The 27,764-nt window shown below is 39.8% G+C and overlaps 1 protein-coding gene across 11 annotated transcripts in view; it reads left to right on the top strand.

Annotated features, from left to right (window-relative positions):
* Positions 1-26,015, top strand: part of RASGEF1B (RasGEF domain family member 1B) — a 562,507-nt gene extending 536,492 nt beyond the window's left edge. For 9 of the 11 annotated variants that reach the window (XM_087434485.1, XM_087434484.1, XM_087434489.1 and 6 more), the window contains 13 exons: positions 2,633-2,815; positions 4,496-4,618; positions 4,999-5,136; positions 10,704-10,916; positions 11,411-11,485; positions 12,871-12,966; positions 13,083-13,185; positions 13,943-14,022; positions 15,113-15,208; positions 19,367-19,462; positions 20,054-20,177; positions 21,352-21,424; positions 24,492-25,846. In XM_087434485.1, the coding sequence (XP_087290611.1) occupies positions 2,633-2,815; positions 4,496-4,618; positions 4,999-5,136; positions 10,704-10,916; positions 11,411-11,485; positions 12,871-12,966; positions 13,083-13,185; positions 13,943-14,022; positions 15,113-15,208; positions 19,367-19,462; positions 20,054-20,177; positions 21,352-21,424; positions 24,492-24,516 (1,425 nt within the window). In that variant the 3' untranslated portion in view covers positions 24,517-25,846. Of the gene's footprint in view, positions 1-2,632; positions 2,816-4,495; positions 4,619-4,998; positions 5,137-10,703; positions 10,917-11,410; positions 11,486-12,870; positions 12,967-13,082; positions 13,186-13,942; positions 14,023-15,112; positions 15,209-19,366; positions 19,463-20,053; positions 20,178-21,351; positions 21,425-24,491 lie in introns of all 11 variants that reach the window. The other 2 variants (XM_087434486.1, XM_087434493.1) reach the window with 1 other exon arrangement.
* The last annotated feature ends 1,749 nt before the right edge of the window (positions 26,016-27,764 follow it).

The raw sequence follows: 27,764 nt of genomic DNA, 5'->3' as shown, positions 1-27,764 counted from the left end.
TCCTTGTCCAGATCTGAGTGTTTGTCTGCTTTATGGGAGTAAAGAAAGAAGAAGTACAAATATTTGGTGGCTTTTGGTGCTAATTCCTTCAAAGGGGACTCTGAGTGACAAATGACTGTTTTGTGGGTTAGTGCTTAACTGTCAATGAATTGAAGGCATCAGAGGTGCAAGATTCAGGGGAGTTCCACTGGGCTCCCTTGGTGCTCTGGCCTGGTCGCTGTGTGATCTTAGCCTGGTCACTTCACTTCACCTCCCACGCTCTCAGTTTGCACATTTATGAAAAGAGGAGATCCGACACAATTACACCTGGACTTTGGCTTCTTCCCTGACTGTTTTTGCAGTTATTGCTAATCACTTAGGGCGCACATTCTCCCTCCCAGTTACAGCCTTTGAATCCTTCTCACTGATCTCCAGGCCTCTAGGCAACCACTTCTAATTGATTACAGTTGGAAAGTGAAATGAAACCTATTTTCCATCCTGGACTAGATGATTTCTATGGTCCTCTGCAAGTTTTAACATTTTCTGATTTTCTGAAATTCCCAAATCCTGGCCAAGTGTCTCCCAAAAGCACTTTATTGGGATGGTTTCAGTCGTGATGAGTAAGTGGAGAAATTGTGGAAAATTCATGGTTCTTGGCAGAAAAAATAAGAAAAAACCCAACTCCAAGGGCATCATAAAGTGAGTTCCACTTGTCATCCTGTATGTGAAGGACACTGTGGTTTTAACCATCTAAAGCTTTTTTAAGCCAGTGTCAGGTAACCAAGTCCAGATGGAGGGCTCTCTCTAGGCCGTTGGAAGTAAGTTTTAGGTGCTTCTCATCTCAGGTCCTGGCTCCCAGTTTTTAAGGACGTTTTGAGTTTCTCAGGGCAAGGGTAGGTGGACTCTTCTTTCCTTCCCATCAAAGGCAGCCCATTTGCAACAGTTATGTTGCACATGAATCGTACTCATAGAAAACTGGCAACTTGAAGAGGACAAAAACATACTTTGTCCATTGCCTTATAAAATGCTAATACTGAGTTATTGATTTACCCGTGATTCCTCTGTGAGGTCTTACCAGCCCAGTGTGGAGCATTTGTGTTATGTTTACGTCCCGTAGCTCCTGATCCTTTGGCCGTTTTGACCATGTCCTGCCTAAGCGAGAGGCACGGTGATGATGACCCTGGTAGTGACAAATCTCCCCAGATAGAGTGATTCTCAGTAATCACTTTCTTCCCTTTTATGGCTATTTTTTCATGGATCCTTTTACATTCTCCTCTAGCATTGGTTTGTGGGTGGGATAGAGTACAAAATGCTAAAGCTTTTCTTCTATTTCTTTTTTTTTTTTTTTTTTTTATGCTTCTTACCCTAAATGCCATTTTGACCTGCCAGGTTGGCGTTACAATGGATGTTGTTTTTTTCCGGCACCGCACCCCTGGCTGCCCCCTGCCCAGGAGTCCAAGTAATAACTTAATAGCCTCTGGCCTCCTCTGAGCACCCTTTGACAGGGCTTTGTGAGTGGCAAAGCACACAGATGGAGGCACGTGCACACTTTGTGACACTGTGGCCCCCATTAGCTGGAGCTGGAACAGATGCGATTGGAGTGGCGAATGTGCCTTCTCAGACAGGGCTCCACACCCCTCCCCCATGTGGATGCAGATATGTTTTGACGTCTTGAAAAGAAGGATTAGCCCAGACTGTGTCCTCCTGCAGCCTCCACACACCCTGTTCCTGTCATTCCAAGGCCTGGAGTTTGGCTTCCCCTCATTGTTTGCCGTCTGAACCCCTCAGTCTCGGCAACTCCTGAATGCCTCTGTTGTCCAGACATGCTGCCAGAAACTGAGATCTCTTCTCAGAGCTGGGAGCTCTGTGCCCAGGAGTCCAAGTAATAACTTAATAGCCTCTGGCCTCCTCTGAGCACCCTTTGACAGGGCTTTGTGAGTGGCAAAGCACACAGATGGAGAGGACCATCACAGTGCTCCTTGTTCCCCAAATCAGGCGCCTTCTCAGCCTGTGTGTTTACTGAGAATGAAACCCCCAAAAGAATTTGACACAAAGGGGTGAAAATCAATAGCATCAGATCTTCCAGTGAAAGCTGGGGAGTCAGCATGAACTCTCTTGATACACACACACACAGTGCACTTTAATTCTAGGCCTCCTTTGTAATTTCATTTTTTCAACTTCCGTTTCAGTTACCTCCTGATGTGCTCAGTGCTAGTCTGATATTTCTTAAGTGTTATGTAATTCTTCCCAGCCAACTTGGAAGGCTTACAGATTTCCAACTTAGGATAATACTTGACTCAGTGGGATAAAACAATTTGAAGCTCAGTTCCCCTCCCTGCCTTCACAGCCAAACGTGAAGGAGTGATATCTCAATACGGCAGCCAGAGACTTGAGTTTAAGTCCAGATTGGATCCTTCGATCTAACATTTTATGACATTTGATTGAATGAGATTGGTACTCAAAAGTATGCGTACGTGTGTTACTCGAAGAGCAATCTGCTTCTTGATGGGTTCTGATGTTGTATCTGAACCTAATATATTTTTTAAATTGCCTGTCCCCTCATGACTATGAAAGCCTGGTGCCTGTTCAAGCTTGCTTTTCTTTTGACTGCATATTACTGACACTATGTTTTCTCCTTTTTTATTCATTTTAGGAAAGTATGCCTCAGACTCCTCCCTTTTCAGCAATGTTTGACAGCAGTGGTTATAACCGAAACCTCTATCAGTCTGCAGAGGACAGCTGTGGAGGGTTGTATTACCATGACAACAACCTCCTCTCCGGATCTCTGGAAGCACTCATCCAGCACTTAGTGCCTAATGTGGATTACTATCCGGATGTAGGTATCCACGTTCCTCCGAAACACATCCTGGGTATTCAGCAGAAATTACAGTGTAATAGTCAGGGACCCTAGATACTATAGAATTGTAGCTGGGTTGCTAAGAATTTTTCAAGTAAGAAATTGCATATTGATTATTGAGTGCTGTAAGATCAAATTGAGCCTGGGTATGATTCAGATTTTGGTTGTTGTCTGCCTATCAGTTTCTTTTCGGGGTTGGCATCACATGTGGGCAGTCAGATACCATCTAAATGAAGTTTCTATAGGTTTGATTCAAACATATACCTTGGTCCTTAAATAAAAATTCCAGAGAACATTGGATGCTCCCAGAATATTTAATGCCTTTTTTGTTTCCAAAACCATCAGTATGCTGAGAAAAGTGGAATTAGAGAGGGAAACTTCATAGAAAAGAGAACAAGAGTTATATTCTTTGTAGATCGGACGTCACATGACATGCTTGCTTATATTTTACTTTGATAACTGACATTTGTACAAATAATAATTTCTAATCTAGGAAATTCATTTACATTTTCTCAGTCTTTATAGCAGTTCCAAGAGGCTAGAGAGGAGGAAACTGAAATTCGGAATGTTGAGTCATTTTTGCGTGGTCTCACTCCCAGCATCAGCATTCAAACTGAGATTTTCTATTTCTGGGACAAGTGATGTTTTTTGCCCTTCCCTTGTGCTACAGCTGTCCCTGTCACTCAACAGCTGGTTGTTGATAAAGATTTCATGAAAATATCCAGATACTAGATTCATCTGTTTTTATAAATAAAATAATGACCTTAGTGTGCAAAGGATAGTTTGTGCTTGCCACTGTAATTCACCGTGATGTTTCTTACTGAGTTATCTCTCTGTGTGTGATTTGTTACATAGCATTTTCAAATATGTTGCCACACAGGGAAAACTTGTAATCAGAAGTAAAAGGAATCCCTTGTTCAGCCCTGTAAGTGTTTATGAGCTACGAAAGGCGCCTAAGGGGGTAAAAAAAAACCATGGAATTTTTCTTTTCATTGGGAGTCTGAAACTATTATAACAAATAAGCACTACTTCATTACTGGCTTCTTGGGAGACAATGTGGTTAAAGAAAAGTATAGTATAGTGTGATATTGTGTTTTATCGAATTGCTTAGCCTTTGAGCAACTAAATATATTACTTGAAAGCCTGCCTTTGAATTTTCTGACATAAGCACACAAACACTCCACTGTGCCACACTGGACACACTGGAGAATTCTTGAGTTGATGTGGGTTGGGTGTTTTTTTTGGTTTCCATTGAGTTAACGATAATATTTGGACACAGAACAAGATTCTGTATGGGTGATATATTAAAGTTAGCTTTATCTCTCTGGGCTGAATTTCATTCTTCTTTACTAGAGTGAGTTATGTGTCGTGGTATCCTGGCTCCCAGAGGATGAATGTGAAAATGTGCTGTGAATAATTTCAGTAGCTAAACTTATCCTTTACTTCTGTTACTTTTAGTATGGTTTAGGGGAAAAGATACATCAGAAGGTAAAGGAGAAATCCACCTTACAGTATTTTTCTACTAGTAAGCATCACTTTTGAAACTGCAGCATGTTAACTTTGATCAAGAGAACTTGATTAAAGAAGATGTATAGTGTATAGGAAAGATGTTAGTTTCAGAGGGAATGTAACCGTGATGACTTTTTTCTTTTGCCACAGAGAACGTACATATTTACCTTCCTACTCAGTTCTCGGTTATTTATGCATCCGTATGAGCTAATGGCCAAGGTTTGCCACTTATGCGTCGAGCACCAGAGACTAAGTGATCCTAATAGTGATAAGGTAATGATATGTTTTGAACTTTACAATTTTTTCTATTAGGGTTGGTAACTCTATGGCTTAGATTCTGTGAAGTTGGTTTCCTTAAGTAATCCTGGCTTATCCCCTGGCTGAGGTGTGTAAATGGTCATGGCTCTGCAAAGGGAATTGGGAATGGTATAAAGAACACAATATAAATCTAGTGCCATGGAAGAACCCTAGAGCCTGCCTTAAGTTGGTGGCACTTGGCATTGACTTGGGGGAGGGGGACTAGAGCTTTGTCTTCAACCCCAAAGACTTTGCACTGGAAGTTTATCAGTGACACTGTTTGTAGTTATTTATTTGATGTAGTCCATGGATAGATGGATAGATATCACTGAATTAGATTTGCTTTTTCTCTCTAGAACCAGATAAGAAAAATTGCACCTAAAATCCTTCAACTCCTGACAGAATGGACGGAGACGTTTCCTTATGATTTTCGGGATGAAAGAATGATGAGAAACTTAAAAGATCTGGCTCACCGAATAGCCAGTGGCGAGGAGGTTGGTAACTTGAATTCAGCACAACCACTGGAATTTCCAGGCCTTGACAGGAAAGAGTACTGAATTATGCATCAGAATCTCCACTGCTTCCTTTCTGTTTTGCTTTGGGCCTGTCCTCTACAGAGCATGTTGGTCTGTTTGGTGTGTCAAACAGGGATGATTATACAAGCCCACTTCAAAGGGATACGATCTAGAGTTTTTTGTGATTAATTTGGGGGTATGTTCATGTCAGTTCATGCACTGGATTCATGTTGCAAGTGTTTTAATTTTGCTTTACTTTATACCTTTCTTCCTTCCAAAAAGGTTTGACGTAGCAAGTTAGATAATAAATATCGTATTAGTAGATATAAACACTAACATATAAAATAAATAACATATTAATATATTAACAGATAATAAGTAGTATATTAATAAATCATAAATAGCGATAGTTTGTACCATGGAAGGGAGAAGGCAAATATGCTAAGGCTGGGAACCAGTAGACTAGGATAGGACTGCTGTGATTGAGGGTAAGCTCCAGGTAAAAGGGAAATATAGTTGGTTATTTAATTTTCACCGTCAGAAAAGAGAAGACATACTAATCTTGAGGGCATTAAATTAAATGAAATTTTAAAAAACTTTCTGATGAGGGACTTTATATAGGGGGCATAGAATGAGATCATGAAAACTGCTCTGTGTTTATAGCAAATGTTCTTTGATGAAAACTGGGGCCATAAGATTAATGTGTAAATTAGCAAAGGTAATTCTCTGGGAGAGAAGACAAAGAGAAAAGGATCCAAGTCTTCTGGTGCCCAGAAGTTGATTCAAGGCTAGCACCTAGAAGGTGGAGATGGAAAGTAAGCCTTTTAGATAATCTTTCATAAATATCACTCCTCTCAATTGAGTCTTTGATAAGAGCTAACTAACTGTGACAAATTCAAAGTTTTCCTCTTTGAAGCAGGCCCGGAGGGCTGGTATTCTGTGTCGAGGCTTGTTGGGCAGGGATGTCTTTGTAGTGTCTGTGTTTCTGGTGAGCCTCTGGGAATAAGTCACTTAGGCACTTAACAACATTTTCATGTAGGAAAAGAAGCATTTGGCAGGTGCAGTGATGTCTTGTTTCATTGTCTTAAAATGCATTTCCCCATTACCAGTAACCTTTGAGAACTCATTCTTCCAGTGGTGTGCTGTAAGATCGTGTAACAAGACACCCTATCTATTCTACTTCTGGTGAATACATTTTGATACCATTTCCTCCAACTTAAAAAAAAATCTGTCTAAAATTATATAAGATTAGCCCTTGAAAAATTTGCATTTGCTTCTCCACATTATGTTCTCATGAAAGTGGAATTAACCCTTTTACTGTTTTCTTGTGATATTATATTGAACCTTGGTGCTCAAGACAGCCATTATATCTAAGGCTGAATGAGTGGTTTCCTGAGTCATTTTGCAAGTTATGACTGTTATTGTCATGTTGCCAGTTTGCGTGTAACAGTTTCTAGCAAGGTTATGAATTGGTAGGTCCCTCACTCACAAAGGCAGAAGTTAAGCATCACAGTGCAGTTTTGTAGTAAATCTTACATTAGAGGGGTTAGCTGTTGGGTTGCTTGGCAGGGTCAATGCTGGCTCAGTGACCTTAGTTTATGACAAGCTGCTCAAAAGATTAGTGGCATCATAAGGACTTTTTCTTGTATGAAGTCTGAGCCCTCAGTCAGTCAGCGGTTCATTTCAGTTAAGTTGTATTTAGGTACTTAACTTGGTATGGCAGTCAGCTTACCTTCCCTCTATTGCCTTTTTAAAAAGCAGAAATAGTGACTTGGTCCTTTCCAAAAGGAATGCCTTAAAAACTGTTTTCTTTTTTAGATAAAAAGTTAGTATTTTGAAGCCAAATGGATGGCTTTTTGTCCTTCTTGTCATGGGAGCCAGAGAGGGCGATCATTTCTATCTGTGTTGGCAGACTGGATCCTATCTTTTCTTTGACAGGATCAAGCCACTAAAGGGTTGGGTGGGACTGCAGAAAGGGCCAAACAGCCTTCTAATCTGGCGTCTAATTAGCGCTCCTGTGTTAATAACAAATCCCTGATAAACCTTGAGATTTTCAGATGGTTTTGAGTGTGAAAAGAGGAGATAAGAAGATAAGCAAAGTCTAACCTAGGAATTGATTAACCTGGGAGTTGAGTGGAGAGAAGTCACCTGCCTTGGTCAGGTTGGGCTCTACAGTAAGATGTTGTTCCTTTGGCTGCCTCTATCCAGTGTTCAGATTCAGGTCCACACTTGGCACCTAGTTGATCTGAGTGGGCTTTGGCAAGTCCCTAAATTCCTTGTTCCTTCTGTGTTTCTATAAATCACAGAGGTAATTGCCCTGTGTTCATGTCACTTTTAGCTCTAAAATTTTGTGATGGTTGCTCTTTCCTCAGTTCTTTGGTTGGCAGGCCACTTATCTGTCATGTGCTTAAGTGTCTTTCCTCAGAGACCTTCCCTCACCAGCCCAACCACAATCACCACCCACCCACCCCCACCCCGTTATTGGCTTCCACCACTGTTTCCTTCATAGCACTCTGTGATTAGTAATCGCTTGCTTTTTATGACTTGTTTTTTCCCCACTAGACTCCATGCTGTGCCCCATTTGCTCACTATAGCATCCCTAACTCCTAGCTCAGTGCCTGGCATTTAATAGGCACCCAGTAGTGTTTGAATGAATGAACGAATGAATGAACGAACTAATTAATTACTGGAATAGGAAAAAAATATTTCCCTCCACAGGAGGGAGTGTGGGCTTGAGTTGGGACTTGTTGCTTCTTGCCTGGGATTTTAGGGATTTTTTTTTTTTTTTGGTAGTCAATGAATCCAGTTGTGCCCTATATATAATTATGTCGGGTTCTTGTGAATCTCCTAGGACAGTTCTGCATAATTTGGGTTAATATGTACCCCCCTGGGATTTGCCCAAAATGAAGTGGTTTATTAGGATTTGCCTGCAATAAACATGAAATGAAACTAATGATTGAATTACATGACAAATGACTATAGTGGGTAGAATGCAATTTTCTCTTCCTTAAGGGGCTGATCTTTATTTGCCAGGTAATTACTGTCACTGGCATGTGACGTTATAAAAAAGAATAAGTACATATTTAGCAATTCGTGACTCAGTAAGGAAGCATGCTTAACAAGACAAAACTTGGTTTCTCAAATGGAATCACATGGCAGCAGGAAACTTTTAAAAGAAGTCATACACATACATATTCTCTCTCTCTCTCTCTCTGTCTCTGTCTCTGTCTCTCATACACACACACACACAGATTAGTTCTTTGTCATTTAAATAGCTTTTCCTCTATACCTTATTGTATACATTTTTCCTTTATGTTTTGCTCATTTTTGCTCACCAGCTGAACCCTTTACTGAACATTTCTCTACCTCGTCCCTAAAAAATCATTTTTTAAAGTGTAGAATGAGAATGTTTCACCAGATATGCTGGTAGAGCATTGGTTCTCACACTTTGCTGCATATCACAATCCCCTGGGGAGTATTTACTATGCCATTTGGGACAGAAGACTGAAAAAAACATTTTAAGTTCACAAGTTTTGAAAGTAACTCAAGATTATGAAAGTAGAAGAAGCAAGAGAAATAGGGATTTATTTTATTTTTATTTATTTTGTTTTATGGAGGTATAATTGATGTATAACATTATATTAGTTTCAGGTATACAACATAATGATTCCATATTTGTATATTTTGCAAAATGATCACTACAGTAAGTCTAGTTAACATCCATCACCACACATAGTTACAAAGATTTTTTTTTCTTGTGATGAGAAGTTTTAGGATCTACTCTCCTAAGCAACTTTCAAATATGCAGTACAGCATTATTAACTATAGTCACCACGCTGTACATTACATCCCCAGAACTTATTTATTTTATAGCTAGTAGTTTGTGCCTTTTGACCATCCTTACCCATTTCACCCACCTCTTATACCCCAGGATAAGGAATTTAAAATAGTCCTCAATTTAGCCTTGAACTGCTTTGAATTCCAAAGAAAGAGGCCTTTTCTTTGAGTGACAAGCGTATTACCAAATAGATGTCGTCTTCTAAATTGATAACCTTAATGCTGTGTGGAAGAGAGGTTTTTTGAAGGTTCCATTTTTTAAACATGTAGGTATTTCATTAGTGATTTTAGGGTGGGTTGTGAATAGAGAGAGAAAAAAAGGTCATCTAGTAGACAAGTTTAAAGAACTCTACAGACAAGTAGAGAAGAAGGAAAGAAAAAGAAGGCTGTGTTTGCTTTTTTGCCTTGACTATGTGAGAATTCATCATTTTCAGATGTGTTTGTAATTTTCCTTGGCTTAGGTATGCAACTATCTATTCATTTGAGTTTTTGCAATATGCTCTGGTAAACCAGATTGCCTCTGTAAAAAATTCTGGTACTTAAACTTGTAGGTAAGATGCCATTTAATTTTCAGATAATTAATGTCAGAAAATGATATCGTGGTACCTTTTTAAAAGTTGCTGGTTAGGCAGTGAAGCATGAGCATAGGATTTTCTACAGCTGTAAATTCACTGGGACTATCCTCCTGGGGCTGTTAACCTGTGGACCAAGTTAGCACTGAATCGGCCTGGGTGCCTTTCTTTGAAACGGGCATCATATTTACCTAGAAGGACAATTGTTGTTTGGCAATTTTGGGCTAGAAAAGGAAGAATAAAAGAACTCCACAATCCATATCACATCATAACTGTCCCCTAGGGATTGATTGATTGTGAGGCGATTTCTTTGACTTAACAAGTGTTAAGTCAAGAGATTGACATTTATCTATAATACATGCGTTGCCTTTAGGACCAATTTCTCTTAAGTGTTGTGGCTGTAGCATAATGCAGTAGTGAACAAGGTGGCAGCTGCTAGTAGCATTACAGGAGCATTGCTGTGTGGAAGAGTTTGGTTGTGAACATCATCACTGACTCGCGAATGCAAAAGAAATGGACGTGACCCAAATGGAGGTCAGATACCAAAAGTGAATATCCACTGCTTCCTTGTGGTAGCCCATGTTATACGTGGAAGTCAGGAAGGTAGTGAGGGGGTGAGTGGGAAGTAATGGTGTATTTCTGTCAGGTAGCTGTCTGTGCCCTTAGACTAATGAGATTGGGAATAATAGGAGTGGGGAGATCAAGAAGGTGGCATTGAAGAAAAAGTGTTAGGCAAAGGATGCTCTCATTTGAGATCAATGCATTTTAACCAACAAAAGTAAACAGTATATTCCTGTGCCTGCCCAGAGAACATTTAGTTATATGTGGTTCTTATTACACTGGATTCCCTCAGTAGCTAATCTAAAAGGTCAATGTAGTGTTTTCATGGCCTAACCTGAAGTGCACTCTCAAGAGCAGCCTGAGAAAAGGACTAAATCTTACAGGTCCGAATAGACACTTTATGTGTGTCTCTTTTAAACCATTAGAGCTAGGCTGAGTCCTCCTCTAACTCCCCTGAACCAAGGTGGTTCTCCAATATCAAAGTAAGATCATTTAAGTACATAGTCTCTGAGTTTGTATAGTGGTGAAAGTAGACATGCAGAGCGAGGATGTAATTCTTTGCTGTTTCCCTGGCAGACATATAGGAAGAATGTCCAACAGATGATCCAGTGTCTAATCCGCAAACTTGCTGCACTCAGCCAGTATGAGGAAGTCCTGGCGAAAATCAGCTCCACATCGACAGATCGGCTCACAGTCCTCAAGACCAAGCCACAGTCCATACAAAGGGACATCATTACTGTCTGCAGTGACCCTTACACGTTGGCCCAGCAGCTGACTCACATAGAGCTGGTAAGGCCGTTGTCATCCTTGCCCTTTACAACCACAGACTTGGTTTGCTTTGGCAACCAGACAACGTGTTTGTCAGCAGTAATGTCACAGGAGAGGTTAGAATAATCCATATGAGACATAATCTACGAAATAACTGGAAGATGTTTTGTTTAGACATTTGAATATGAATGTTTCTGATATTCTGGGAATTCACTTTAAAAATAAATACTAAGCAAGGCTGAAGAGCAAAGAGTTTATGACCTTCCTCTTCTTCCCCCTCTAGTTAATTTTTCCATAACTTGCTCAGTCTTTCAGTATCTGGTGAAGCATTGAACTAAGCAGAAAATTGCCTCTGTTCAGACCTTGAAGATGATGACAATATCTAGGGTTAAAGGCTCATTTTACAAGCTGCATAAAAAACTGGGGCTGGGGGTAATGCCAAAAGTCAGCAGATGGAGTTGAGAATTTATTCTCATTTTCTCGAATCCTGTTGACCTGCTGGGTTTGTGTTTCAGGAAAGGCTCAATTATATTGGGCCAGAAGAATTCGTTCAGGCATTTGTGCAGAAGGACCCTTTGGACAATGACAAGGTAATCATTCTACCTGGAGGTCAGCCCTGAAGTGGGAAATGGAATTCCTCAGTCTGTGACAGTGGGTGCAAGAGACAGAAATGGGAGCTATTTTGTTTTAGGTTTTAAAATCAGGAAGTTTTTTTTCATTAGCCATGTCTGATTCATTGCAGTTTTTTTTGAGCCAGGTCTCCCACTGTCTATACATATTCTTATCCTGTCACCAACTTTTAGCCTCTTTTTCCTCCTTATTGGGAAATTTATTAAGCAAGTGGAGGCAGGCATTTGTGGAGATGGAGGTAGGAGATAAAAGCATAATGATTTCAGCAGATTAAGTCAGAAAGAAAATACGAGAGAATGCTCTGCTCATGATTCGACAATAGCGGGGGCAGTAAAGACAGGATGCACATCCCATGTGCTGAGGAAGGGTCTTTACCCCTTTGCCTCTTGTTTTAAAGTGAATCCCTCATGACAGGTTTATTGCCTGAGTGAAGCCCACATGTAAAGAAAATAACACTGGCAATGTACTATAAAATCAGTGTATGTACATAAGAAATTTTTTTCCCCAGTGACCTCTAGAAGCATTTTTAATTGTTAGGCAAAGACCGTATCACCCACTGATGAAAGCTCCCTTTTGGGAGCAGGGGCAACAGCTGTTTTCCGGCCTTAGAATAGTTTCCCTCAGTACAGGAAGTGAAGATTAGGTTTTGCAATAGAGGGCTAGTGGACTTTTTTGTTTGTTTCTTTTGGAAGGAAGGAAAGAGGGGTATAATTAACCTGTTCAGGCTTGGCCTTGAACTCTGAGATGAGCTTAAATCCTTTTGCTTTTGAACAATGTGTCATTCACCTTACTGAAGACCATGATGGTGTAGACTTCCATTTGTCTGCCTTGGAAGATATTTAGTTGTTTGCTACATAATGCTCCAAAATTTTGTCCTAGACTTAATTTCAGAGAAAATTTTCTAGTCTCCTGCACTCTTCTTCTCCTTGCTGTGTTGATAGCAGTTGGTATTCATACCCCCATTCATCAATTAAGATTGTTTTAAAATGCAGCCCAAAGCGCAGCCCAAACCCTTCCTTTGAGTTGTCTTTCTGAGGACAGTTCTTACTCAGAGTACCTTCATTTCCTGGGAGGGAAGGGTACCATCATGAATGTATCAGAATACATTTCTAGATCTTAGAGGTTTCACTGGACTGTACTAAGGGATTTTGATATTTCTGTAAGGAGAGTCAAGAATGTTAGTGTTTCTCTGTCTCTCTCTCTTTTCCTAGAAAGCTTTCCTAATCCATAAACTGAGAATAAAGGCCCATATCTGACAAAAATGAGGCCCATATCTGACAAAAATGAGAACCTAATACACTTTTTTTTTCCTCCAACTCATCTACTCCCTTTGCTTTCTCTTTAGACTTGCTACAGTGAACGAAAGAAGACACGAAACCTAGAGGCATACGTGGAATGGTTTAATCGCCTCAGCTACTTGGTTGCTACAGAAATCTGCATGGTGAGAAAATGAATTTTCTCTGCCACCTATCTCTCTATATTATTTTTTCCTACTTATTTTACATCTGTTGGGGCAACATGTTGGATAACTGCCCTCTATTTTCTTTTTCTGTACAGCCTGTGAAGAAGAAGCACCGAGCAAGAATGATTGAGTATTTCATTGACGTAGCTCGCGAGTGTTTTAACATTGGCAACTTTAATTCCTTGATGGCAATAATCTGTGAGTGTTTTCTGGAAGATACATGTCCTTTATTTTTATAGGTCCTATGAAATGTATCCACTGAAAATTTGCGAATAGTACAGTTTTATTAATGAAAACTGTACTTTTTAATCCTTAATTGTTTCAGAACATTCAGAATTCTTTAAATATCCAAATTGGTACAAATATGGATAATCTTTTTTAAGTATACAGGAATTCATGGAATACATTTAGTATTTAATTTCCCTTTTATATCTTTAAGAAAATGTCAAAGCAAGCCGTATGATAGGAGAAAATATTTGTAATACGTATAGGTGAAAAAGAACTTATATCCAGAATCTATAAAGAACTCTACAAATCAATAATAAAAAGGCAAATAACCCAAGGGAAAAAAGGGTAAAATACTTGAACAGACACTTCACAAAAGCAGATATGCTAATGGATAATAAGTATATGAAATGGTGCTCCACATCATTAGTCATCAGAGAAATACAAATTAAAATCACAGTGAAATACCATTTCACATGCTGGAATGACTTAAATTAAAATGACTGGTTGAACCAGATATTGGTGAGGATGTGGAGCACGTGGCACTCTCAGACATCACTGGTGGGGGCGTAAAATGGGACTGCTACTTTGGAAAACTATTTGGTAGTTTTTTATAAAGGTAACTTACTTAACTTAGTAATGAACACTTTTTTGGAGTGTAAGTGAGAATGGTTTTTCTTATTTCACTCTTTCAACTTTCTCCCTCGCACCCTCCATTTTAAATGGGAAGCTGGCATGAATATGAGTCCAGTCTCTCGACTAAAAAAAACTTGGGCCAAAGTGAAGACTGCAAAGTTTGACATTCTTGAGGTATGTGAAGCTGATGTTTTGATAAGTTACATTTTACACCTGGAAAGTGGGATTCCTCTATGTGGTCTTGCTTCTTGATCAGATAGTACTAGGGACGAAAGCCCCTCTCTTCTTACAGACCCGGGAAAGGAAAGGGAGTATGAACAGGTGGCGGGGTGGGGCGGAATAAATCAGGTGGTAGACTAGTCCTTTCCTAGAAAGAGGCGTCCGTTTTAGGGTGAATTGACTGAACAAATGGTGACCTGTCAGTCACATCACATCGTATGCCAGGATGGAATTTGGGTCCTGAACTGTTGGGAGTTCTACTCTAGTGTGGGCCTACTCACTTCATTTATTTAGTGTCCCCGGGAAGGAGTTCCCATCCCTACAGAAATATTCATTCACCATCCTTTCAACAAATTTAGCTAACCTGTGAAAAAGCCTTTGCAATATAATTCTGAGGGTAGTAAGAATTGTACATAAGGGCATTTGTGTTTGAATCATATTCATGTCATTATTACCTTGGTGTGTTAGTGCTTTGAATCTACTGTCTTTGGAGATAATAAGAAAGTGTACTTTCCTAAGTTTTCCCCCAAATTGGGAATTATCATTGGCTATATTACATTATGCTTTATTCATATTGTCTAATATATTTCTTTTCCTTCTTGTAAGACACTATGCTTCAGTTATTTGTGAGTGATTTGCAAAGAATAGGTTCACCCCAGAGTGTTGGATCACTATATGTGGCTAACCATCAACTGACTCATTAACCTTCAGATGAAACCAGAAAATTGTTTCTTATGCTGGTGTTTGACTCTTTGTTATCAGTTTTAAGTCTAATCTCAACAGTTAACCTGGAAAGAATTTGATCTAGGTTTATCATTAGTGAAGCTGAGATCAGCTTGTATAAATAAACCAGACCTCAGGAAAGAAAAATTTGTGTTCTGATGTGTCTCGTGCCTGTGTGTGTGTGTATGAGAGGGATAAATCATATTCTTAATGAGTTCCCTAACTTATTTTGAATTTTTTCTGTAGAGTTAAACGTATGATCTTGTAAACTTCCTGCAGGTGAGAAGTAAATAATTTATACTCTCCCCTTTTTTGTCTATAGCATCAGATGGACCCTTCAAGCAATTTCTACAATTATCGAACAGCTCTTCGTGGGGCAGCACAGAGGTCTTTAACTGCTCATAGTAGCAGAGAGAAGGTATGTGTTTAAAGGAGTTTTATTCCTGGTCGAGTTGCCATGTGTTGCACTGGAAGGCAACCTGAACCACTACATTGAGCTTCTTTTACCGCTTCAGATCTAAGAAAGAAAGTTGATACACTGTAGAAATTCTATCACTTGCCACATAGGTAAGGGGGATGGGATGCTGAAAGCAAGTTGGACTGTGGAAAGGAAAAGGTGACTTGGCGTAGAAGTTTGCAAATGTACGTTACTGCGTTATTATTGCATTATTTAAATGATTATTTTGTAGTGTGTCTTAATTGTGTTTCAAGCAATAAATGAAGTAATATGTTAAGATGACGAATGGCATTAGAGACTAATTTGATTTCATGGAAAATAGACATTTAAGCTCTGCACAAGGTAGCTGACTTAATGTAACCTTTTCTCTTGAAAGAATTAGCTTACCTCCCACGGTTAAGTCATTTATTTTCAGAAAGTAGGTTAGTTGCTGTAGCATTAGACCTGCTGTTACTAATTGGAGACGTGGTGGCAGAAAAAGTACAGGAATGATGTCTGAGAAATTAATGATCCTTACTCTCCCCTACCCTTCAACAATTTAATACCATCCTGGATCTGCCATACTCTTGACTCTGAGAGTCCTTTCTTGGCTCATTTCAGTGTCATATTTCCTTATATAGGAAGGATAAGTTGTTTCCACATTTGGGGATCATGTTATTTCAGAAGTAAATACCTGGTTATGGTAAATGGGCTAATGAAGTTTGCTTGACGAAACTTATTTTCTGCTTAGATTCTGTCCATCTTTTAACCTAAACTGTATCTTTAACAAATAAAAGAAAATGAGGGTAAAAGACATTTCAGGGCATCTCAATCACTTCCCTCCAAAAAGCTTTCACCTCAGTGATCTAAAATAAAAACAAACACAAAAAGAAAGCCCACCTTTTAAAAATGCCAAATTTGTTCTCAACAAAATCCAATATATCAGTTTTGATAATGTTTGAGAGATAAATTTTTATTTTTTAAATAAACAAGGTCAGAGAGAGGACGAAGCAGAGCTGTCTTGATTTAGCCTGGTGGAGTTTACCAGCTTTTAAACTTTACTTGCCCAAATCCAAGTACTCCTGTGACTAGACTGAAAAAGATCTGATTGGAGGTTTTTTAAGCTTCGGAAAATCAGTGTGTGCGTCGGAGGATCCCAGCGCCGTGAAGTGTCAGGATATGTTGGAGGCTGTCTGCAGCCTCTTGTTCACCTGTCCGTGTTGGATGAGGGACTCTCTCTGCATGACCCTCAGTGAGAGTTAGGTGGGCCCTGGGTCAGCGAGGAGGCCGTGGAATCCTCTCTCAGTAGGGAGCTGCAGCACTGGCCCAAGTAGTTCTGAAGTCCAGTCCCCTAAAAAGGACCTCAATGAATATTGTATTTATGGGACTCTAATAGCTGTTTTAGAAAAAAATCCAATTTACCCTTTCCATCATTTAATAAATTCTGTCTGCTTTAGTTTTGTTATTTTCTTAAAATAACACACAATTCCAGCCATGTGAATTGTACTGTCTAGTGCATGAAACAAATCACCACCATTTAAAAAAAATATGCTGTTTCTCTTTAACAATTGGTCTCAAAGGCTATGAATGAAAACATTTCTGGATAAAATCTGTCTTTTACTCAAGAGAATTGGGATTCTTTTTCCTTTTTTGAAGTGAGGGTAAACTCTCTTTATTCCTAAGTAATTCCTATTTTAAAATCCTCATGGCAACATGACTCGAGTAATAGAATGTTTGCTGTTCTTTCAGATCTTAAGTTTATGTGGCCACAGTGGCACATCTCTAGGTATCATGTCATAGAACAAATCAAATCTGTCTTCCACACAGAGGCCCTTAAATGATCTTTAAATAGCTATTTTTTCTATGGGTTCTCATGTCTCTGTGCTTAATTGAGGGCAAACCTGTGTTATTTGATTTAATCCTCACCACAATTCAATAAGGTAGTTACTACTGTTCCCATTTTAAGGTGAGGAAACTAGACTTTCTTAGTATGTTAGGTTTATACCAGCGGTTGGCAAACTTTTTCTGTTAAGGGCCAGATCATAAATATTTTAGGCTTTGTAGGCTATATGGTCTCTGTTACAGCTCCTCAAGTCTGATGTAGTTACATGGAAGCAGACATAGTATTACAATACATGGATGAATGAATGAGCATGGCTGTTTTCTAGTAAAGCTGTCTGGCCACTGTAATTTTAATTTCATATAATTTTTATGTTCACAAAATATTATTCTTCTCATTTCTTTCCAGCCATTTAAAAATGTAAAATGTACAGCTTCTAGGTCATACCGAAACAGGTGGTGGGCTTGAGTTGGCCCATGGACCACAATTTGCAGACTCTTGGCTTATAATGCTAGTAAATTCTGGAGCTAGATTTTAAACTGAGGTCTAACAGAATCCAGGGCCCAGCGCTTCCCGTCACAAGTGGTCTTTCAAAGAAGCAAGGTTCGGGGGTGCTTTATCATGGCTACTGTGGCTATTTAGTTCTAAAATAATAGAGAAATAGCCAGTAATATTTGAAGGAGAAGGTAATGAGAGGATCTTTACTAATTCAGCTGTAGAAACTTCCACGGACAATAGCAAATGATCAATAGTATATTCAAAGGGGCTGTCAAAACTGAAGATTCACTTTGGCTGTTTTCAGAGATCAATGAAACAAAAAATAATCCAAGCTTGTTTCTTTTTTTTTTTTTAATGACCTTAGGGGAAAATCTGAATTTCTCTATAGAAGTGAAAATTGATGCTTAATATTTTTGTGTATGAGCCAAAACGTATGTTTTCCAGACCTCCCATTCATTTAGTGTAGATGTACCACATGAGTCATAAGCTTAGAGAAACTTCAAAAACCTGCTCTTGGGTAAACAACATAGGCCCACAGTTTGTGTTTGGAGCATTATTTGCCTTGTAGCAAATTTAGAATCTTCAAAATAATGTTGGCATTTGAGAGAAAGTGGAAGTTAGAATGTCTAAACTCTGTTCTTTGTTCCTTATGGGCTGTGTAGGGTTTAGGATACTTTCTTAGAGATTAATATTTTAGGTTAATTAATTAAATACAACCTCTTCAAACCAAAGATGTGAGGCAGAAAAGTCTTACTAAAGAAGGTTCATTGTTTTTTAAACAACCATCAATTTTAATTTATTTTAATTTACACGTTTATATTCTTTCTTCACTTGGGCAAATCTCACAACATGTTTTGCAAGGTGCTTCTCCGATGATTTCCTATGAGAACAGGTGCTTACTTGCTCTGTCATACGAAGACCAGGTTTACTCATTAGAAAGTCTGTAGCAACTATTACCTAAAACCCTGAGCTCTCACGTTATCTTGAGCAGTCTTCAAGGGTAAAATAAAATGTTCGTCTAAAATGTAGACGTCTAGGGGCCAGCCCAGTGGCGTAGTGGTTAAGTTCATGCGCTCCACTTCAGCAGCCCAGGGTTTGCAGGTTCAAATCCTAGGCACGGACATATACATCGCTCATCAAGCCATGCTGTGGCAGGGGTCCCACATATAAAATAGAGGAAGATGGGCACAGATATTAGCCCAGAGGTAATCTTCCTCAGCAAAAAGAGGAGGATTGGCAAAAGATGTTAGCTCAGAGCCAGTCTTCCTCACACGCACACACACACACACACACACAAAAACAAACAAACAAATAAAATGTAGAAGTCTAAATGATATAAATAGAGATTCTAGCAGGGAGGTGGGTCATACATCTTAAAATGTTGGTGCCGCAGTGACAAATATTCTATTAATATTTTGCTCTAACTAAGGGGTTGCTAAATGAAAAGCAAGAGTTCTTTTAGATCTTTTTCCTTTGATTACAGCTAGAACTTGTCAGATTTTATTGTATGCTATTGCATTGAGAAAAATAGGGAGAACTGTAGGAACAACATGAAGCCATCCACCTCCCAATGCCACTTGTCTTTGCTGTGTTTTGGTTATTAGTAGCATTTGCGTGTTAAGCAAAATTATGTAAGGGAGGAAATTGCTGTCATGGGAGGTAAACAAAACACTGTATCTTAATTCTTTGTAGCCTTTTATGTAATCCAGAGTTAATGTTGTTCATTAATTTCTTATATTGTTCCATGAGAGGCCAAATGTTTATTTGCCCAAAACAAACCAGAATCTTTTGTTTTTTTCTAGATTGTGATACCCTTCTTCAGTCTTTTAATCAAAGATATTTATTTCCTCAATGAAGGCTGTGCCAACCGCCTTCCCAATGGCCATGTCAACTTTGAGGTAAGGGCCGGCTGCAAAAGTCTGAGCACAGAGAGGGCCAGGCCTCTCCAGCATTGCATCCCAGGCCAGGCAGCCTAAGCTGATTCTGAAGTTCTAGAACCAAGTTTTCTCTTTCCCTATTATTTTGTAAGAAAATAAATTAGCTGTGCTATTATTATTAATTATTATCTGAAGGTACTTGAGTAAATTTTTACCTCTACTTAGCAAATACCTGTGCCTAGTTTTTATTAAATTGAGAAAATGTGTAGTTCAGAAGATTAGAAGCCAGAGGGAAACATTAAGTGGAATTGTTTCTTCCAAGCTCATGACTTTTTTTTTTTTTTTTTTTTTTTTTAAGATTTTATTTATTTATTTTTCCCCCAAAGCCCCAGTACATAGTTGTCTGTCATAGCTGCACATCCTTCTAGTTGCTGTATGTGGGATGCGGCCTCAGCATGGCTGGAGGAGTGGTGCCTCGGTGCGCACCCGGGATCCGAACCCGGGCCGCCGGCAGCGGAGAGCACGCACTTAACCGCTAAGCCACGGGGCCAGCCCATAAGCTCATGACTTTTGATGACTGCCTTTAAGTTCTTTTCTTTTATTCTTTTCTAGAAATTTTGGGAACTGGCCAAACAAGTGAGTGAATTCATGACCTGGAAACAAGTGGAGTGTCCCTTTGAGAGGGACCGGAAGATCTTGCAGTATCTGCTCACGGTGCCAGTCTTCAGTGAAGATGGTGAGCAGGCCATTCAGCTGGGGCTGCCACCAGCATCCACAAAGCCTACAATTAGGAAATTAGTGTATAATGTTTGGTGCTGGTTCCTTATATAGTAGGAGGCCTGTCTTCTGACCTATTCCATCTTAAGAGTTTTCTGTTGTACAAAAAACCATTTGATTTATCCCTAAAATATTTGAGGCGGGCAGTCACTTACTATTCACCCATGAACAGTACGTTTCTGTGTTTGAACATTCTTTGTAATAGTAGATCTGCAGAGCTTGGCACAAATGGAAAGTTATTGAAGGATTTTTTCCCCCTGTTTTCAATGGAGAAAAAAATGTATTATGGTATGTTGATATTCAGAGTAATTTGAAAACAAACAAACAAAACAGTTGCTACCTCCTGCTGTTTGAAAAAGTAACGGAAAGTCTTGACCTGTTAAAACATTAGGGAATTTGAGGCAGAAACAATGATTGACTGTGTACAGAAAAAATTGACGAGAAGAGAGTTCAAGTTTGTAAAAGACTTGGGGATTTAGTCTATTGATCTATGTCCTAATATTATAGAAATCAATAGCCTTATTAACTAACAATTTCTCATAGTAGGTTGATAGTGTTCATGATAATGACTGAAGAACATTTTGAATTAACATCATCCATTCCAGAGGGGACTTGATTGGTAGTAATCTTTACAAATAGGATCAATAAAAAGCTTTTAAATCTTTGGATGAAGATTCTTTTTGATTTAAAATTAGAGAGAAAATATTTGGAGGATGAAAAATTGGCCTAGAAAATCTGGCTTTTTACCTACTAAGGGTTTTTAAAAAATCACTACTACCAGGAAAGGATCCCTCTCCCATCCCCTTCTTTGTAAAGAACGTGAATGTGATTGTATGATGGCGTTATGGGGCTTGCATTTATAAGCTTTTTTGCTTCATAAATTGTCTCTTAGTTAATTAAGTGCCTTTTTGACCTAGAGGCCCTTGGATTTTTGTTGAGATGATCATTCAGGGGCAAAGTGATATTCTGTGTTCTTAATGAAACCTAAAGAGTGTGTTTAGGAATGAAGCTTCCTAAAGAGTGTGTTTTGCTGTGGGGTTCAGCTCAGGTTGAACAGGGGATGGATGGTGGTGGATAATGTATCAGGGAGAAGGCTTCAGTACTGATGCATTCTTTCTTTTGGTTGATTGCAGCTCTTTACTTGGCTTCCTATGAGAGTGAAGGACCAGAAAATCATATAGAGAAAGACAGATGGAAGTCCTTAAGGTGAGTCTCATTGCTTCTCATTGCTGTACAAATCTAAAGGAGATGTTGGACTTACTGGAAGAAAGCCACATGCTTTCTATAGGAAGTCCCTACCTGTGTGTCCCAAGTCCTCTGCACCTTTTCTCTTGTCAACTGGATGTTTGTGGCTTAGAATCCTCATTGCTATCATTCAGTTTGATTGCCTTCCATTTTTTCATGCTGGCAGTTATACAGTGACTCTGTTCTTCTTTCTGTCTCCCATTATTTTATGGAATGAGGAACTGAAAGTACCCCATGATATGGGAAAAAGAGCACCAACTCATTTTCTTCATCTAAGATAAGAAGTGCAGACCATATTTATGAACAGTTCTAACACTAAAATTTTATTTGAGCTGAGATAAAAGAGACCTAACTACCAGTTGATTTCTGTAAATTTGAGTGTGTCACTTATGGACTGGATCTTGGTCCCCTCTTTGGTTTGAGAAAGAGAGTTGGGACTTTAAACGTGATCCAGAATCTTTTGAAATTTAAAAATTTTGTTAATCTATTAGTATTTTCAAACAAAACCAAGATAGGCAAATTTGTATTTTAACCATGTGAGATACTTTAATAGGCAAAAGCAGCCCAGGATATAGTAATAATATAATCAAAATTGCTCTATTTGTAATTCTACTAAGAGTCTCTGGGAGCATGTGCCTTTTTGTACCAGAGTTGACAAGCACATTTTCTCTTCTTCCCAAAGTCATTTGGGAGCCTTCGTTACACTTGATATTAGGCTAGGTTTCATGAACGAGGGTATCTAAGATACATGTGGTTTTGTGTGACTGTGTTTGTTTCAAAGAAAAATTTAGGCCTTCTTTGTACCTCTCAATGAGGAGAGAGGAGGTACAGAGGCCTTGGAATTATTATCCTTAGAACAAGTCACGGTGATAGGTGAAGGACTGGAGATGGTTTCTTTGATCCCAGACACAGACATAGAGAAGGTATGTCCAGCACCTGCAATCAGGGGAATGGAACATACCCAATTCTACTTTCATGAAATTTTATGCCTGTTAGTGGCATATTTATATTAAAATTTTGTATTACTTTGTGTTGGTATTCAAGACTATTTACTGCACTCTTTAATATTCATGTGAAAACATGAGCCTCAGAGTACACATCTTGCAGGATAAGATTTGATAAGATTACTCCCTATAGTTATCCTTCTTAGATGAACTTTGCAATCCATATTTCTCCTCTTTTTAATCCCCTCTTTCTGTTTTTTAAAAACATTAGGTTAGGGCCGGCCCCGTGGCTTAGCGGTTAAGTGCATGCGCTCCGCTGCCGGCGGCCCGGGTTCGGATCCCAGGTGCGCACCGAGGCACCACTCCTCCAGCCATGCTGAGGCCGCGTCCCACATACAGCAACTAGAGGGATGTGCAGCTATGACAGACAACTATGTACTGGGGCTTTGGGAGAAAAATAAATAAATAAAATCTTTAAAAAAAAAAAAAAAAAAAAAAAACATTAGGTTGGTAAAGCCCCTGAGTACAGCTCAGCTAGTGTTACTTTTCTTAGAGATTTTTAAAAAATTGGTAAGCAGATAAATTGGCTGTCCATAAAGATACCTGGTGTCTGCATTCCTGTGATTCCAGACTTATTAAAATAATCCAGACCTGCCACATACTTCTTTTCTCGTTGTTATTTTTTATGCCGTATTCCTATCAATTAGTGGTTAGTTTGGAAGGGTTTGTAAGTCAAAGGGTTGATAGTGAAAGCCAAAGATTGAGTTACATAATCTCTTCCTGTATCTGTATGGACTGTACACACAGTATACAATAACATTGAACACTTGATTGATTGGAACGTGACCAAAGAATTTCGTGGAGAATTTGGAAATGTGAAGTGACAAAGAGTGCACTGTACTGGCTTAAATTCAGACACAAATCCCTGAATCCATCTGCAGTTGTGCTCAACTCAGAAGTACTCAGGAGTAATGCTTCTGATAAGAATTCGTTGAGGAACTGGCAGAGATACAAATAGAAAGAATGATATATAAGGAAATATGTATGTAAACACATGAAGGTGTATTCTTTGGTATAAACTCTAGTTTCCATGTTAGTTCTATTTCTAGTTCCATGCTGAGGGGCCTTGAAGAACAAACTCTCCTTCGAGTCTGGTTTAAGCTACATACTCTGCCTTTTCCATATCCTGTCTCTTCTCAAGGCCCCACTCCAATGCCTCCCCCGCCTGACCCATCTCTCCCCAGAGAGCCCCTCCTGAACTCATGCACTCTAAGGCGGGTGTCCTCTCCTGTTACAGACCACGTGTTGTTTTGTTTCTTTTCCCTGCCACTGTGTAGGCCCCTTGAGGGCGAGCACAGCATCTTCCTGCCCCACGTCTGCCGCAGCGCTGGACACATGCTCTCCGGTGCTAAGGAATGCCATCGGGTTACTGCAGGTGTTTGCCAAGGCATGGCAACCACAAAGAAATTAAAGAAAATAGGCTGTGATGATTTGCAAAACCACTTGTGTCGAGTGGATGCTAAGACTAATTATTCTAGAATGATAGTACTTACCTGAAAACTGGTATGTACATTAGCTTTGAAGACAATAAGATATTTTTACATAGATGCCTTTGCTGCTGGCCCTAGAGCCCTTCATTCAGACACTTAGGTTCAGCAGTGGCAACAACAAATACACCTCTGAGGGCAGACACCTTTCTTGTCACTTGTTATTTAAGTGCTCTCAATGGGCATGGAATGTGAAGAGGCTTATGTCTGCTAAGTAATAGATAGATGATGAGAGCAGTACTGATCTAAAAGCTTTTATTGTCATTAATGATGTTTGTTTTTATTGTAATATAAAGCCACTCAAGATATAGATTTACCTGTAAACAAAGCTTTTGCTGTCTCCATTAATAAATATTTAAGTGACTAGCACTTCTCCAAAAAAACCAGAAGGACTTCAATGCTAGATATTTTTTCTCCCTCTTTTTAACTATGTAAAATGAAACTTAAATCCTAGGAAAGATGAAACCAGTATTAGGCAAGACATTTTAATCCTAATTCAAATAATCTGCCACATTCCTTCTTCTATTAATTACTCAGGTCGAGCCTCTTGGGCCGAGTTTAACAAACGGCACGTTGACTACCGCTGCTGCTGCTGCTGCACGCAGATCATCGAGGGGCTGGCCTTTGTTTTCTGGCATCTAGTCCTACGAAAAATCGTGAAGTCCCTGCAAGCAAGCCCACTCCAGAGCAGATGGGGAACTTATTTCCCACAGCTGACAGATTGACTCAGATTTTGTGGGACCGAAATGTTCACCGAAGACGCTTGAGAAAGAGTCCTCTAAAGATCCCGGCTCTGCACATGATTCATCTCCTGGAATTTCCATGTGAATCACTGCTCTGCACCTGGATGGAGCTTTCTTTTGTGTGTTTTTTTTTTTTATTTGGTTGAACATTTGCTGCTAATGGGACTTGCCCAGCTGAGCGCTGGCTGTTAGGAAGCCCATGTTTCTTTGTTAACTTAAATGAAAAAGGGAGAGGAGGGAGGGGAAATAACCCCTCCGTTTAGATCCCAAACTTCAGCTCAGTGGTGTTGCCAGGAGGGGTGAGACTGGTTGGAGGCTGACCTCGGACTTCGTTTCCCTTAGCGTGTGCTGTGTTGTAAATTCCCCTCTCCCCTCTTCCTACAAGGTTTTGAGTTGGCTGCTGGTTAGCAAACTCCTTTTTACCCATATAAGTTATTTAATATAATGATGAAGCTCAACACTGTGGTAGGAATATAGCCACTAGGAAAAAAAAAGCAGAGTTTGTCATTGGACTGCTCAACGTTCTAGAAGGACTTTTTGTTTTCTTTGCCCTTCTGAGTTGTTTACAACTGACCACTGTGTTCTACAGATGTATTTTTTGGTAGTTTTTTGTTACTTAGTTTTCCATGACGCCTATTTTTTTTTTTCTCTTGTAAATTTAAATTATCTGACTTTCAGGGTCTTGGAAAAACCCGTGGCCTAATTACAATTTAATTTTTTTAACAGACTCCTATTTTTCCTTACCTTGCGGTGTCTGTTGTGACTAAATGTGAACGAGGAGTAAATTGGAAAAGTTACCACCCACCCCCTCCCCTACAGCCATGAACAAAATGAATGAAAAACATCTCGCTGTTAACTCAGAGGTCGCTCTAATTGTGAAATAGTTCACCTTGTTAAACATCTAAAGAAGTCTGTTGTTGCTCTGCAAACAGCCATTTATTTATTTACTCTAGAAACTGTAGAGTAGTAAACCGTGCTAATGAAAAACACAAAACATCATGTTCCAAATAGAGATGTATTTGAAAACTTAATGACATGGTTTCAAAAAACAGAGCATGTATGTAGGCTGCACGCCATCTCAGCAGACCTCAGATGTCTCCAGATTGTCCCTTTACAACCATCAATATATTTTACACTCTGCGGCCAGGAGTTGTGGCGTCCTTCTTTTCTTTTATGGATGGGATTGTTGGGTGAGGGGTGGCCGAAGTAGCAGTAGGTCAACTCAAGTGACTGGCTGAAAATGTGGAGGACGTGCGTGGGCGTTTATTTTCTGAAAATGAATTGTGGTCAGCGTTTAATAAACAGCACTTGCCAGGTACTTTCTAAGTGTTTAGCATGGATCATGATCCCCACTTTTTAGGTGTGGGCATATTAATGATGATGGTTCGTCCAAGACCACATAGCTAATGAGAGGCCCAAAGACTAGGCCTTCTAATCCGAGAGCCCAAGCTTTAAACCACACTGCCAAGCCTTGTCAAACTTCAGTGTAACATTCAAACTTGCACATAACCCGGGGGGTCTTGTTTATGTGCAGATTCAGATTCTGTTGGTCTGGCAGGGGGGTCCAGGGGATGCTGATGCTGCTGGCCCTGGAATCTGCTTACAGTAGCAAGTCACCTGCCCCACAGGACTACCTCCTGTCCCGGGTGCTGCCTCTCCCTGAGCTCTGTGCCCCTGGAGTTGTTGCGGTGACAGCAGCATTGTTTATCTTTCGCAAGTCTACATCAGGGGTCGGCAGACTATGGTCTGCTGGCTAAAAGTGCCCGTTTCATGTGGCCAGTGAGGTAACAATGCTTGAAAAAAATCAAAACAAGGGTAATATTTCATGATATGTGAAAATTCTATGAAATTCAAATTTCAGTGTCCCTTGATAAAGTTTTATTGGCACACAGCCACACTCAGTTGACACATTTTCTTGTGGCTGCTTTCTGCTACAGAGTCGTATGGTTGTGACAGAGACTGCGACACAGCCTCCAATATTTACTCTCTGGCCCTTTACAGAAAGGTTGCTGACCCCCTATCTAAGTGGTTATTTTGAGTGGCAGAGTAAGTTTGCAAAAACGCTGTAAGGTGTCCATTATGGCCTTAGATACATAAATGTGTCTACTGAAAAACATTTTCCTAAAGTGGTATTAGGCTTAAAAAATGTAATTCTAAGGCTCTTTAAACAAAAAGTTTTCACAGAAGGAGTTGCCTCAGATAAGCGGGAGGTCTAAACCATGTACTGTGTTATCTGTGGAAATCATTTACTCGGCTCGTCTTTGTGCTGTGTGTGGATTGGCGACTCTCCAGCAGGTTATAGATGCATTTATAATTTATGTGGCTGGATGGAAGCCTGGTAAATACAAGCGTAAACAGCACTGGGCAGTGTCAGTGGAGTTTGATCCGGGATGTGGTCTGTCCAGGCACGCCGTGCATTCCAAAGAAGCAGGCTTTGAGTTGAGGCCTGGAGGGAACCTCAGAACACACTGGGTTTGGTAGGAAAAGAAGAGTGCACCTTTCACTACTTGAAGTGTCCCTTGTTTCTGAGGACACAGGCCCAAGAGTTCCCCAGGGGTGGCCTGCCTTTCATCTAACAAAGAACATTGGCCTGCCTTTCATCTAACAAAGGACATCATTGGAAACGGGTTGTCTTGCCTTTGTTTCTGAAGGTTTTCAGCTTTCCCTCTCCACTTGACCTGGCGCTGGCACCCCTGTCCTTTTCCTCATCCCTCTGTACTTTTCTCCCAGCACACTTCTACTTCTTTCTGTGCTTTCTAACTGCTGCCCATCTGCCTCCTGTGCTTAGAATCTCAAGAAAGCCGAGCCCACCATTGGAAGCTGAGTTGCTAAACTATATAGGAATGTTGCACTGTAGATTATTAACGTCCTCTACCTCCTGCTTGGGTGCATTTTGTTTACCCTGTGGTCCGTCTCAACAAAAGACAGTGCCTGCCTCTATTCCAAATGCGTCTCGCTATTCTGACGGGGCGCACACAAATGAGATAGAAAACAGGGTTAGGCTAATTTTCTTTCACAGCTAAGGGTTCAAAGGAATTCCTGAATTCGTTCCCTGGAAAAAAATGTG

The sequence above is a fragment of the Ceratotherium simum genome, chromosome 8 (assembly GCF_057802395.1).
Source record: "Ceratotherium simum simum isolate JZ-2026a chromosome 8, ASM5780239v1, whole genome shotgun sequence".
Taxonomy (NCBI): domain Eukaryota; kingdom Metazoa; phylum Chordata; class Mammalia; order Perissodactyla; family Rhinocerotidae; genus Ceratotherium; species Ceratotherium simum.
The sequence above is the reverse complement of the archived record's forward strand: the minus strand, read 5'-3'. Positions and strand labels throughout refer to the sequence as shown.